Source organism: Panthera onca, chromosome B4 (assembly GCF_046562875.1).
Source record: "Panthera onca isolate mPanOnc1 chromosome B4, mPanOnc1 haplotype 2, whole genome shotgun sequence".
NCBI classification, from domain to species: domain Eukaryota; kingdom Metazoa; phylum Chordata; class Mammalia; order Carnivora; family Felidae; genus Panthera; species Panthera onca.
This window is the reverse complement of record NC_138345.1, coordinates 89,997,148-90,010,195: the sequence shown is the minus strand read 5'-3', so window position 1 is coordinate 90,010,195 and position 13,048 is coordinate 89,997,148. Positions and strand designations below refer to the sequence as shown.

Here is a 13,048-nt window from a genome sequence, read left to right as displayed (position 1 = left end):
GGCTACTGTAACTACTTGAAAAAGTAAAAAAAAAAAAAAAAAACCCCAAAAACTATGGTACCCTTTTGCAATGCTTCATCTTGGTTTTAAAAAAAAACACACATACATTAAAAAAATAAGTATTAGGGGTGCCTGGGTGACTCAGATGAACGTCCGACTTCGGTTCAGGTCATGATCTCATGGTTCGTGAGTTCAAGCCCCGCGTCGGGCTCTGTGCTGACAGCTCAGAGCCTGCAGCCTGTTTCGGATTTTGTGTCTCCCTCTCTCTCTCTCTCTCTCTCTGCCCCTCCCTCACTCATGCTCTGTCTGTCTCTCTCTCTCTCAAAAATAAATATTAAAAAAATTTTTTAATAAAAAAATAAGTGTTAAAAAGATATCTATTCCTCTAGTAAACAGGACTAGTATACTTGGCACCAGTCTCTCTCATCTTTAATCCAATTATATAACTACGATAACCTAGGATATTTCCAGTTGAACAACTCAAAAAATAAACTCCCCCAAAACTTATTTTCTCTATACTACTTTTCCCCCAGAAAGATCCCTCTTCAGCATCTCTAATCCACCGATCAATGGTATCAGTATTGTCTCCGTCATCCAGGCTCATAAACTCGGAATAATCTTTGACTCTTCTCCTTTATTCTCTGGATACAAACAGTCACCAAACATTATATGACCTTTTTCAAATGACAGACCCTATTCCATCCCCACATTATCAGCCTCCTCGGGTGTTTCTCACTCCGTGTGTGCTTATTGTGCCTATCGCCCCACGCCTGCTCTCCAACCTTACCAATCCATTACCTATACCACCACCTGTTTATCCTTCTTTTAAGAAGAACTTGATGTTAGTCCTCTGCTTTAAAACCTCCATGGATTCCTACTGCTCAACCCACAGAATCAAGTCCAAATTTGGAACCTGAACTTTTGACCATTTGAGACTGATCAGCTCACTATGAATTCCACCCCCCCTTTTACAAAGTGTGGCACTTATCACCTAATATTAAGTATACTTAACCATTTTCTGCGACTATTTGTGGAGTGGAGGCTTTTGCAAGAATGAGATTTCTTCTGCATCCTTCCCAATACTAAGTATTAAGTTAGGTACTGAATAGGTAAGCAATTACTGAGTTACATGATAAGTTAATCAATGCATATAAATTGGGTATCTGATATGTGATCATCTCAATAAATATTTACTGAGGAATGAACTTGTGCCAAGATACTAATGTGACTTGGGTCTACCAAGCAATTCCCATATGCCAGGCAACAATACTAAAAACTTCACATACATTACCTCATGTAATGCTTAAAGCCACCCTGAGGCAGGTATTATCATCTTCATTTTTAATATGAGGCAACTGAGTATCTTCTAGTAAAGTCACAGAGCAGGTATAAGAGAAATGAGATTCAAACTCAGAGCCGAATGTAAAGCCTGTGCCCTTTACCACTGCAGTCAATTCATCCTATAGGAGCTGTAATCTAACTGGCACAACGAACATTCAAAATTACAATACTCTATAATAAATGCTATGAAGGAGGCATTAGATCTTATTTGAGCAGAGTTTGAGTTTACCCAAACACCAGAGTAAAGAAGACAGAAGTCAGAGAAAATATCCAGAGGTGACGCTTTTAAGAATGAACAGCAGTTGGGGCGCCTGGGTGGCTCAGTTGGTTGGGCGGCCGACTTCGGCTCAGGTCATGATCTCGCGGTCCGTGAGTTCGAGCCCCGCGTCAGGCTCTGTGCTGACAGCTCAGAGCCTGGAGCCTGTTTCAGATTCTGTGTCTCCCTCTCTCTGACCCTCCCCCGTTCATGCTCTGTCTCTCTCTGTCTCAAAAATAAATAAACATTAAAAAAAAAATTAAAAAAAAAAAAAAAAAAGAATGAACAGCAGTTAAGAAAGGAAGAAACAACCTTCCTAAAGAAGGGAATAATGTACAAAGGCACAAAATGTCATGACATGTTCAGTAAACACCAACTAGTATCCAGAAAGTTCTAGTTTTCCAGAAAGTAAAATGTGGTAAGAGAAACTGGTAGGAAATGAAGCTAGCAAAAGCATAGTCAGATCATGAACAGTTTAGCCACAGAATTTAGATTTTATCCAATAAGGAAGGTAAAGCCATTGAGTAATTTTAAGCAAGAGAGTGAATTATTATTGCATTTGTGTTTTAGACATATTGCTCTGGCACTGAAAACAGACTGAAGAGCTACAACATAGAAGCCTGTTAGAAGACTACTTAAACAATTCAGGCAATAGACTAACTTAGAGCAACAGTGATGGAGAGAAAAAGATTCAAAACATATGTAAGAGGTAGAACTACCGGACTTAGTAATCAACTGGATTGATGTTTGAGGTCTGGCAGGAACATGAAGGAAAGGAAGGACTCTAGGTAAATTCAAAGTTCCTAGCTGAGTAGACGGAAGTGCCATGAACTAAAACAGGGAACAGAATGGGGGAAAGAAGGTGAAAGGAAAGCTGATGAGTACATACAGTGGGTACTTCTGGAACATCCAGGAAAAAAAAAAACTATCCAATAAACAAACAGTTAAGTCTAGAACTCAGGAGAGAACATTTAAGGTAAATATATAAAATCAGGAGGTACTACCCGGGCCAGTGGAGGAAAGGGCCTAGGGAAACTGTACCAAAGGATAGGGACAAAGACAAGAGTTCCAGAGACCACCAATATTTAAAACACAGACAGACAGGAGTAAATGAAAACTGGAAGAGAGTAGTGATGCAGAAGTCTGGGAAGGGGAGAGTTTCATGAAGGAGGAGTTATCAGTGCACTGAATGTTTCAAAGAGGCAAAGATAAGAACTTCCAACACCTCTCTTGGATTTGGCAATTGAGTTAACTAATGACTTGAAGCAGAGATTCCAGAGGAATGGATGGTAAACAAAGCTACACTAGACAGGGGCTGAGTCAATGGCAGAGGCAAAAAGATATCAGTCTTTGCTGAGAAGAGAGTACCAGCTAGAGAAGAACAGAGGGTTGAAGAACAACATTTCCAGGGTGGCAGAGATTTTAGCATTTTTATACGATGAGAAAGGGACAAGCGGAGAGTGAGATTTTTAAATTATGCCTCGTACTTAAACTTAGTATAAAGTTACCCATAATACAAGGTTAAGGGAAAAAGACAAGTTGCAGGCTAGGTATAGTATGATATCACTTAAGATAAAATTCAGACTCCTTTCCAAGGCCCTCAAGGCCTTTAGGTCCTTTATGACTGGCCCCTGCCTAGTTCTGACTTCATCATATGCCATTCTCATTCATTATACCCTAGCCACACTGGCCATTCTCTTCTGTTGCTTCAACTTGCCAAGCTGGTTTTTGCCCCAAGAGTCCTGCACTGGCTGTTATTTCTTCCTGGAGTGTTTTGCTCCCTGTCAACAGCTAGTTCCTTCAAGTCATTCAGATTTCAATTCAAACATCACCTCTTTTGAGAGGCCTGCTCACCTGTATGTAATATTACATATCCCTCTACCCCAGGCAAAGTTACTATCATAAACTTGTGTTAGCAATCGTCACTCTCTTAAATTCATATTTACTTGCCCATCTTCCCCCCCCAGAATGCTTAAAATAGTGCTTGGCACATAGTAGGCACTCTAGAATGAAAATGTACACAAACACATATATATATGAATGTAGGTGTTTACATGAAAAGCACTAAGAAAGTTTTGAAAGGCATTATTTGAACTTATTTATACCAGGTGTAAGTGGGAGACTAGAAGGATATATATACCTACTATCTATTCATTTTTTGCTTCATAGATCCCTATCCAAAATTTCTAAATCATAAATGTTTCAAAAATCATGTCTTTTATAATTGAAAACAATTTTTAAATAATGACCACATGTACCTAAGATAGTGTATTCTGCATTTCCATTTTCTTTTGCTGGGTTGTCATGATCTAATCTCACTGTAGACTGATCCTTGAATCGTTCTGGTAGGACAGTTCAAAGTTAGAATCTTAAACCTTAGAGCTACAAAGAATTTAGAGATCATCTAATCCAACCCCCTCATTTTACAGATGAGGAAGAAGAGACTCATAGTAATTTAATTAATAAAAGTAATTTAATAAAACTAGGATATTGATAAAAATTTTCAAAGACCAAATGATTAAGAACTATTTAAAAGGCTAATAATCTATTACATGTTGTACATAATTTAAATGACAGCTAATAAAAGCTTACTAAAGCTTATTCTCATATATAACCTACAATCTTCCGGTGAAATTATTACTCAAAGTAAAAGTATTTCCTCAAGCACACTATTTGACCAATGAACCCTATGGTTAAGCATTGGTTAACCATTATACTCATGACAAAGGACTCAGAACACATAAACATAGGGAGTGAAAATCATTCACCGTTAGGTGTGCAAACTAACTGAATTAGCAGGCATTTCTTTCCACTATATATTATACAGTAAGTCCAATATATAACACATATATAGTACATTTAAGGATTCCCTAACGTTGATTCAAATTTCTGTATCAATGTCTACAGTGTATTTTAGTGGAAGTTAATGAAAATTACATGTTGAATAAGTAAATATACTACTAAATAATATTTGCAGAAACAATTTTGCTTTACATACATACTATAATTTACCAGAAATACAACGAATTTTATCTAAACTTTTGAATAATACCACTTTATGGTTGTTTAATAAACTATCTAATTTGATCCTCTTAACATCACCACAGACAGCAGAAATTATTACACCCATCTAATACAGACCTTGACTAAAGTCATGCGGACCAAGTCCTAGAACCCAGATCCTCTACCTCTTAATCACTGTTGTTTCCATCACCCAAACTACGTGACATTTACCATTCATTAAAACAAAAAACACTTTATAATTTCTTTCCTGTCATACTGGTGAAGGTGAGGGGGCTACTAAAACCCTAGCAGTCCTATCCTTTTCTATTCCATCTGAAATTTTAGTATCTAAGGAAACATTACTCATTCATCTTAACAGATGTGACAGTCACCTTAACTGAGAATTGTGCTCATCAGTAATTCTTTATGAAATCCTACCAATATTCAATTATTTTCTCAATCCTAATAAAAGTGCTGTCTTATTTAGAAAGCTCTCTACAAACAGTATCCAAAGTAGTGCTAAGAATACGGGCTTTACAGTTGAAAACAAAATCTGAAGGGCGCCTGGGTGGCTCAGTCAGTTAAGCATCCAACTCTTGATTGCAGCTCAGGTCATGATCTCGCGTTTTACGGGTTTGAGCCCCGTGTCAGGCTCTGGGCTGACGGTGCAGAGAATCCCTGCTTGGGATTCTCTCTCTTTCTCTCTGCCCCTCCCATGCATGCTCTCTCTCCCTCAAAATACATAAATTAACTTAAAAAAATAAATAAAATTTATTTAAAAAAAAAACTGAAGCCAAACCTTAGTACTATCACTCACTAGCTAGTCAGTCATTTCTTCCTTGCCTCACTGTCCTCATCTATAAAATCTGCATCTGTGATGTGTTGGGAAGATCAATTGGATAATATGTATAAAGTACTCAGAAAAAGGCCAGGTCATACAGTTAGCTATTAGAGAAACAGATACAAACAGGTACTGCTGATAATGTCATTTAATTTATATGCACTCCATTAGTTTAACTTCTAATATGACCTATTTCTTTTTCTCCCAAATGATCTGACACAGGAGACAATATATTACTCTTGCTCCCAGGGAACCAGTTAAAATGAGTGCTGGGTTTCAGTCCTCTTCTAACCCCTCTAATGAAGCAATATAGTAATAATCTGTTATTTGATGATCTTAGAAATGGCTATACACAAATCAAAGGTTACACTATTCTGACTCCTACTCTTTTTAAATCCGCTAACTGCATCATTCACTATTTTGAAACAAACAAAAAAAAACAATCGCAAGCCTGATTTTATAAATACCAATAATGATAAAGTGACTTCAAGTTGGATGAAAGGGACAGATTTCAGGAGGAGTGGGAGGGGGGCCCTAACATTAAGAAATTATATATTCAGCAGTCCATAGCACACTACATTTACTTTTCCCTCTTTTAATCTGCGTAGGCATCATTCTAATCAACATTAGCATCATTTTAGGATTAGGAAAGGGAAGCTCAAACTCGGGCTCGCTCCCCCTGGCTCAAGGTGCTGTAACCACTCTAACCTACAGGAGGGCTCTGGCTCAATTCAAGGCCTTTCTTATAATCTCTGCCAAGACAGCTCTCCTGTCCCCCTACAATGCTGTCTCCTCCTACTTCAGGTCTCACCTCACATAGTAGCTACCCTCCCCATCTCTAAATAGCATGTATCAATTACTCCATCCTTATTTCCTTCACAGAACACAAAATGATCTGTATTTATCTTCTTGTGTTGAAGAACAGATACTCTGACTTATTACTGCTGTGTTTAAGTGCTCAGCATAGATGACGCTGGCTTAATGAATGAATGAACACACCACACCTGCCTACAGTCCTTTAGCAAGTAAACGGCAGGGCCTAGAAACCAATAACGGAAAAATCTCACGGCCAACTCCAGCCCTGCCCTACCACCACTTTTTTCACTGGTGGGAAGGGGCATGCTCTGGGCTCAGCAATCAACTTAGAGTTGTGTCTTCCTACTTTCTACATTCATTCACTTTAAAGAAATTATAGAACTACCTAGATGTATAACTTCATACTACAAAGTATTTAACTGGAATTTCAGGAGATCTTACGTTACCTTGTAGAATCACAACTCAATTTGAAAAATCATCTCAAATGATTTGTGACATTTATGCATTTATGATGTCCCGTAACAATCAAAATACTTCAAAACTGTTCATTGGCATCTGCACACATAATTATCTAAGGCTAAAAGAGAATTTATGACCCACACATAAATGCATTTTGCTGACAAGCTGGCAATATTCGTTTTACGAGAGGTGTTGAATTTCCCACTACATTATACAGAAAAATTGTAAAACCATTCGTGGGATTCTCGTTCTGATCATGGTAACGTCCTTTCTTAGAGATGACACAAACGCACTCGATCTGCCGCGTGTCACTATTAATACATGTTCTTAAAGGCAGAAGTCACCTCGTGTAAAACGCCCAAGGCGGTGAGGGCAGACCACTAGCAACACCCCCTTTGTGACCTTACCCACAGGGTTTAATACTTACTGCTGAGTCCTCCATCCTCGGATACTCCTGTCCCTCTCATTCCTAGGTAAGTCAGTCCCAGTATTAGGAAAAATAAGCAGGCAGCAGTTAAGAGAAACATCGACAAGTAGTGGGCACTGAAACCCCCTGTAGGGGACACCTCCTCCCGTTTAAACTGCTGGAGAAGTTCCTCCTCGGGTTCGGAAAGCTTCGGTTTGTTGTATGCGTTTTTCAGGTAGGTGTGATTGGAGCCCGTATGATTGGAGTGATTGATCCTGAGTGAACTGGAGGCAGCCACCGCTGCACCGGGAGGGACGCTGTTGGAAAAAATCCTGGGGGAGTCCACACTGAAGGCCCCGCCGCCGATATGATTATTGGTTTTAAGGAGGGAGCCTGTGGACGAATCCAAGGTTGAGTCCATGTCGGTCAGTGGCGGGGGCAGGAGAGGGGCCAGTTTCTTAGCGGTGACACGGTACCTAGGAATGGGGCTAGAGTCCAGGGGATCACACCCTCCTCCCTGCTCCGCCGCCGCCGCCGACTCTTCGAGGTTTCGGCTCCTGTCTAGACTCCCCGCAGCCGCCGCCCTGTCATTCATCGGGATTCCTCCCCCTCCCTGAACTGAGGTCTCCGGCCGGCCGCCGGCCGATTTAGCAGTCAGCGAAGAGAGAGGCTTACTATGGCTCCGTCTGGGCCGATGCCGGGAAAGGGAGTCGTCCTTTAATACCTGTCTGCTGGAGGCCACGTCGTCGTCCTCCTCTTCCTCCGAGTCCGAATAGTTCTCCCGGCAGCTGTAAGGGAGAAGCCGGCTGCCATTCACCGTCCGGCTCGCCCACAGCGGCTCCTCGGCCTCTGGGTCCCTGTCCTCTCCGTCTTCCCCCTCCTCCTCCTCGTCCTCCGCGGCTGCATCTCTCGCCGACGGGGTCTGCAGCTCCGGAGCCGCCGGCCGCCGGGCCCCCCACCACGAGTGAGGCTTCCTTCTCTCGGCCGAGTTGCTGTTAGTCACCTCGCTGGCGGCCAGGGGCGCCGACGGCGGTTTGAGCCCGCGGTACTGGAGCGAAGCCCGGTCTTTCCTCCCGCCGCCGCCGCCGCCGCCGCCGGCCTGGTCCCGGGGACTGGCCTCCACGTCCGACTCGTCCGAGCTGAAGCCCAGCAGCACTTTGCTGCCAGCCGTGGGGGCGGCCGAGGCGCCCCCGGGCCCTCCCACGGGGCTCTCCGGGCCAGAGGCCGAGATTCGGCCCAGACCCCCAGGAGTCCGCAAGTAGGAGAGGTCGCCAGAGACCGGCCGGCCCCCCAGCCCCGCGGCCGCCGCCGGCGCTCCCGCCGCGGCGACCGCGGCAGCAGCCGTGTTATTGTTATTACTGTTCCGCGTCTTGTTGCCGCGGCCCCCGGACCGGTGCTGCTGCTGCTCTTCCTCTCGAAGCTTCTTCAGCTTCTTGAGGTAGACCGGGCGGGTGCTCTCCGTCACTGGGCCAGGAGACAGGCCGTAACGGCGGAGCTGAGAGAAAAGCTCCTCATCCGAGAGCTGCTGAGGCGCCGAAGCCGCTGCCGCCGCCATTTTCTCTCCAGGGTGTTTTACAAGCTCCGCGCTACCGGAAGTGACGCGCCGCCCTAGACCCTGAACTAGACCGGGCTGCGTCGCCCTCCCAGCGCCACGGACGCCTCGGCCAATGGGAGGCGCGGGAGGAGCTCACCTGAGCGGGAAAGGGCCACCTGAGCGGCGCGCGGCTCCCCCGGCGGAGAGTTTTTCTACTCCCTCACCTTGGGGTGCCGGTGCATTCTCCTCCTCCTTTCTGTCGCTTTCTCCTGCAGTTCTCTGTCCTGCCGTTCCTAGTGCCTTTCCCGGGAACCGCCTTTGCCTAACCACACCTTGACCTCTTCCCAGGTTCCTGTCACCGGGCAATAGTAATTAAAATCTGCCTTAAAGTTCAACACATTGGTTTTCTTCCCATCCAGTCCCTGCTCCCGCGGGGAACCTAGACAGACTAAAGGAAATCCTTATGGCCAGACTACGTTGGCAGTTTCCCTGACTCTGGTTTCTTTTCACTTTGTCTTTCCGCTTGACTTAAAAAGAAAAAAAAAAAAAAAATGAGTTCTTTCGCTGCTCTTTTTGAGAAGCCTCTCTTCTATTACAAAGAAAAGATACAGAGTAAACCAGTCCCAATACAACTTTCTGCAAGAATAATGGCTATCCATTCTTTTTATTATTATTATTAATTCTTTAGTTGGTTGTAAAGTGTCTTTTTCCCCCCCTTTAAAATCTGGTAACCTCGATAGGTGGTCATTTTTGTATTTGAAAGAATCTATCATTTGCTTCATTTTGTGACTTATAAAAAGGACAACACGCCATCTTTCTTCCCTCTTAGTATCTTTCCAACCTGTAGTTATTAATTGTTAATGATTATTTTATGTATTTGTTTTGTAAATGATATCATTTATTTATTATCTTATTCCTTTGAACAGTAAGCTCCATTATTGCTTCTATTATTAGAAACTTCATTCCTATCGTGCTTGATACTAGAAGTTCGATAAACATTTGTTGAACTAATTAATGAATTGCAAAACTAGGATAAGTATGAGATGGATATTTTAACATGGAAATAGTGGCAAATGGGGAGAAGAAACCTGAACACAAACCCCCCAAAAACCAAAAACAATAAGACCTGGGTACACAACCTCCTCATTTACCCAGTAGATAATGAATCCCAGACAGGTGAAGTTTGCCCAGTTTGATAAAGATCACTTCCCTTTTCCTCAACCCCTGGCAGCTACCCAGCAGCACCCAACACAATATCTGGCAAACTAGTAATTTTTTTGTCAAATGGGTTATTTTACCCTGTTATACACATCTGAACAGAAAAATGTGTTAGTCACAAGCATAGATACTAGCTTTTCAACGTTTCAAATCCCACAGCAGAATCACACTCAGTAACCTGAAGTTTTGACTTCTCTTACCAAAGCTTGCTATCTTCTTTAAAAAAAATTTTTTTTTTTATATGAAGGGGCACTTCCTTGTTCTTTATTAGAGAACTTTAAAATTTACAAATGTTTCTGAATCTATGACTGTTAAGCACTTATAAGAGTGTTAGTCACAGTAAATTTTATGAACTATGATGGTAATGACCCAGAATTTATTACCATAATTGGGTGAAAAGTCAAATGATTACAAACTTACAGACTAATGTGTCCGTATAGCATAGCAGTTAAGCTGGGAGCTTTGGAGTTAGACAAAACTGAATATGAACCCAGCTCTGTCTCTTACTTCTATTCTTAGTTCAACATTTGTTCCATACTCTACTGGAATCATAAAAGTCTGTTGGTTTGGCTTCTGATTTTCATGCACCTTTATATATCATCCTGTGAGGATTGTCAGAATATTTATATTTCTACCTGTGACTTTGGGCAAGTTGTTTAATTTTTCTGAGCCTTAGTTTCTGTGTAAACAAAAGAGGGATGATAAATATGTCTCCGAAGACTCTTTTAAGGATTAAATGAGAATATGTCTGCATAATGCGTAGCACCACACCTGAGCATACAATGTACACTCAATAAATGTTAGCCAATAATGTAAAGTCAAGCATTGTGTGTGTTTGCTAGTGTGGCTCCTAAGAACACCGTGCAACAGTAATTAAAGAAAATGCCACTGCACAGACAAATAGAAATGGTGAAACTTTGCCCAGCGCATTTAATAATCACATTAATAGTTAATGAAGAGGAAAGGCTTTGGCAACCACGGTCCTTGGTCATGTCAGCCCCTGTCAAACCCATGTCAGCAAGGTTTGGAATGAACTAGGAACCAAACATTTCAAGTCTAAGTTATGTGACTTAGGGCACATCTTATTCTCTCAGAAACTCCATTTATTATTTTCTAAAATGTTCATAATATTGTCTGCCCTCCTTGGCACATAATTAACATTCAATGTGTATTGGTTGAAAATGATGAATAAATACTGTATGTGGAGTATCTTGTTTACATGTTGGGCATTATAGCCAGATAGTCAAAACAATGAAAACTACAATTCATATAAACTTTACATATGCACGGTTTCATGTAGCCTACGAGAAATCTTACCTTCATGAAGATACTGAGAGCATGATTTTTTGCATAAAATATTTGGGGTCATGATTACCCCTTGTTTGGGTGTTTGAGCAGACTCAAACTTTCCCAGGAGAAACTTTACTACCTCAGGCACTGTCACTTCTCACTTTGAACATTCTCCTTATCTACCAGAAGATCTTACTTTCCAGATCGGCTAACTTTGAAAGCACGAAACTAAATTGACAAACTGCACCCATATACTTTACAGAGAATGCAGCCTCAAACTAACTCCTGCTCTATAGTTTCCCAAAATTTGACTAGGGGAAATATTTATGATAGATTGCAGAAGGACACACCATCCATTTCTTCTTCTAGATGTTTTAAATTTTATCTCTATCTTAAGCCTGCTCATCAGAGACCCAGTGTCACTGGAGCCACATTACTAATAATACACCCTGCCTGGTTTCCAGTAAAATACCTTCTACCATGTTTCCTTTCATAGTCGTGACATCAGCTTATATTAAAGGTTCTAAAGAGTATGAAATCGGACATTACAATCAGATAAAGATAATGCTGAGGGTTTGTTTCCTTAAAGAATGTCCTTTCTGGTCTTAGTATTAGAAATACTTACACTAGGCGCACCTAGGTGGCTCAGCTGGTTGAGCATCCGACTCTTGAATTTGGCTCAGGTCATGATACCAGGGTCGTGGGATCGAGCTCTGCTGAGATCAGACTCTGAGAGAGATTCTGAGATCTCTCTCTCTCTCTCTCTCTGCCCCTCATCCCCTCCTCACCACTCACACACACTCTCTCTCTCTAAAAAGAAAAAAAAAGAGGAAGGAAGGAATACTTTCACTTTTCCAGACAACTCATTTATTTGTGCTTTGGTTTTGTTTTATCTTTTATTGAGGTGAAATTCACATAAACAAAATTAAGCATTTAAGGGGCGCCTGGGTGGCTCAGTCAGTTAAGCATCTGACTTCAGCTTAGGTCATGATCTAGAGGTTTGTGGGTTCGAGCCCCCCATTGGGCTCTGTGCTGACAGCTCAGAGCCTGGAAACTGCCTCAGATTCTGTGTTTCTCTCTCTCTCTCTCTTTCTCTCTCTCTCTCAAAAATAAATAAACCTGACTGACTCAGTCAGTAGAACACGTGAGTCTTGATCTCAGGGTTGTAAGATCTAGCCCCATGTTAGGTGTAGAGATTACTCAAAAATAAAATCTTTACGAAAATAAAAAATAAAAGTATATAATTAGTAGCACTTAGTATATTTACAATGTTGTGCAAATGTCTACAATTTTTTTTGTCACTCCCAAAGAAAACCTTTCAGCAAGCATTTCCTATTTCTCCCTCTTTTCAGTTCCTGGCAACCACTAATCCGCTTTCTGTCTCTATGGATTTAACTCTTCTGAATATTTCATATGAGTAGAATCATACAACATGTGACTTTTTGTGTCTGACCACTTAACATAATGTTTTTGTGATTCATCCAGGATGTACCATGTATCAGTACTTCATTTCCTTTTATGGTTGAGAAAGGTTTCATTGCTTGGATGTACCACATGTTGGATATCTCTTCATCCATTGATAGACATTCTGGTTGTTTCCACCTTTTGGTTATTGTGAACCACACTGCTACGAATATTGGTATATCTGTTTGAATACTTGTTTTCAGTTATTGTGGGTATGTGTCTAGAAATTTCAGATCAGATGGTGATTCATGTTCAGTTTTTTGAGGAGTCACGAAACTACTGATTTGTTTTTAATCCTACGGACAAACACTGTTGTTGTAATGACTTGAGCCATGTTTTTTCTCTTTGGGACAACAGCAAGGAAGTTCAGACTCAATTTTGTGGCCCAGCCCTAGCAATTGTGTAGGGCTCCATAGCATA

At 41.5% G+C, this 13,048-nt stretch overlaps 1 protein-coding gene across 1 annotated transcript in view; it reads right to left on the bottom strand.

The window, feature by feature from the left end:
- Positions 1-8,702, bottom strand: part of LEMD3 (LEM domain containing 3) — a 65,522-nt gene extending 56,820 nt beyond the window's left edge. The window contains exon 1 of the mRNA XM_060657050.2: positions 7,144-8,702. Within this exon, the coding sequence (XP_060513033.1) occupies positions 7,144-8,677 (1,534 nt within the window). The 5' untranslated portion in view covers positions 8,678-8,702. The remainder of the gene's footprint in view (positions 1-7,143) is intronic.
- Between the last annotated feature and the right edge of the window lie 4,346 nt (positions 8,703-13,048).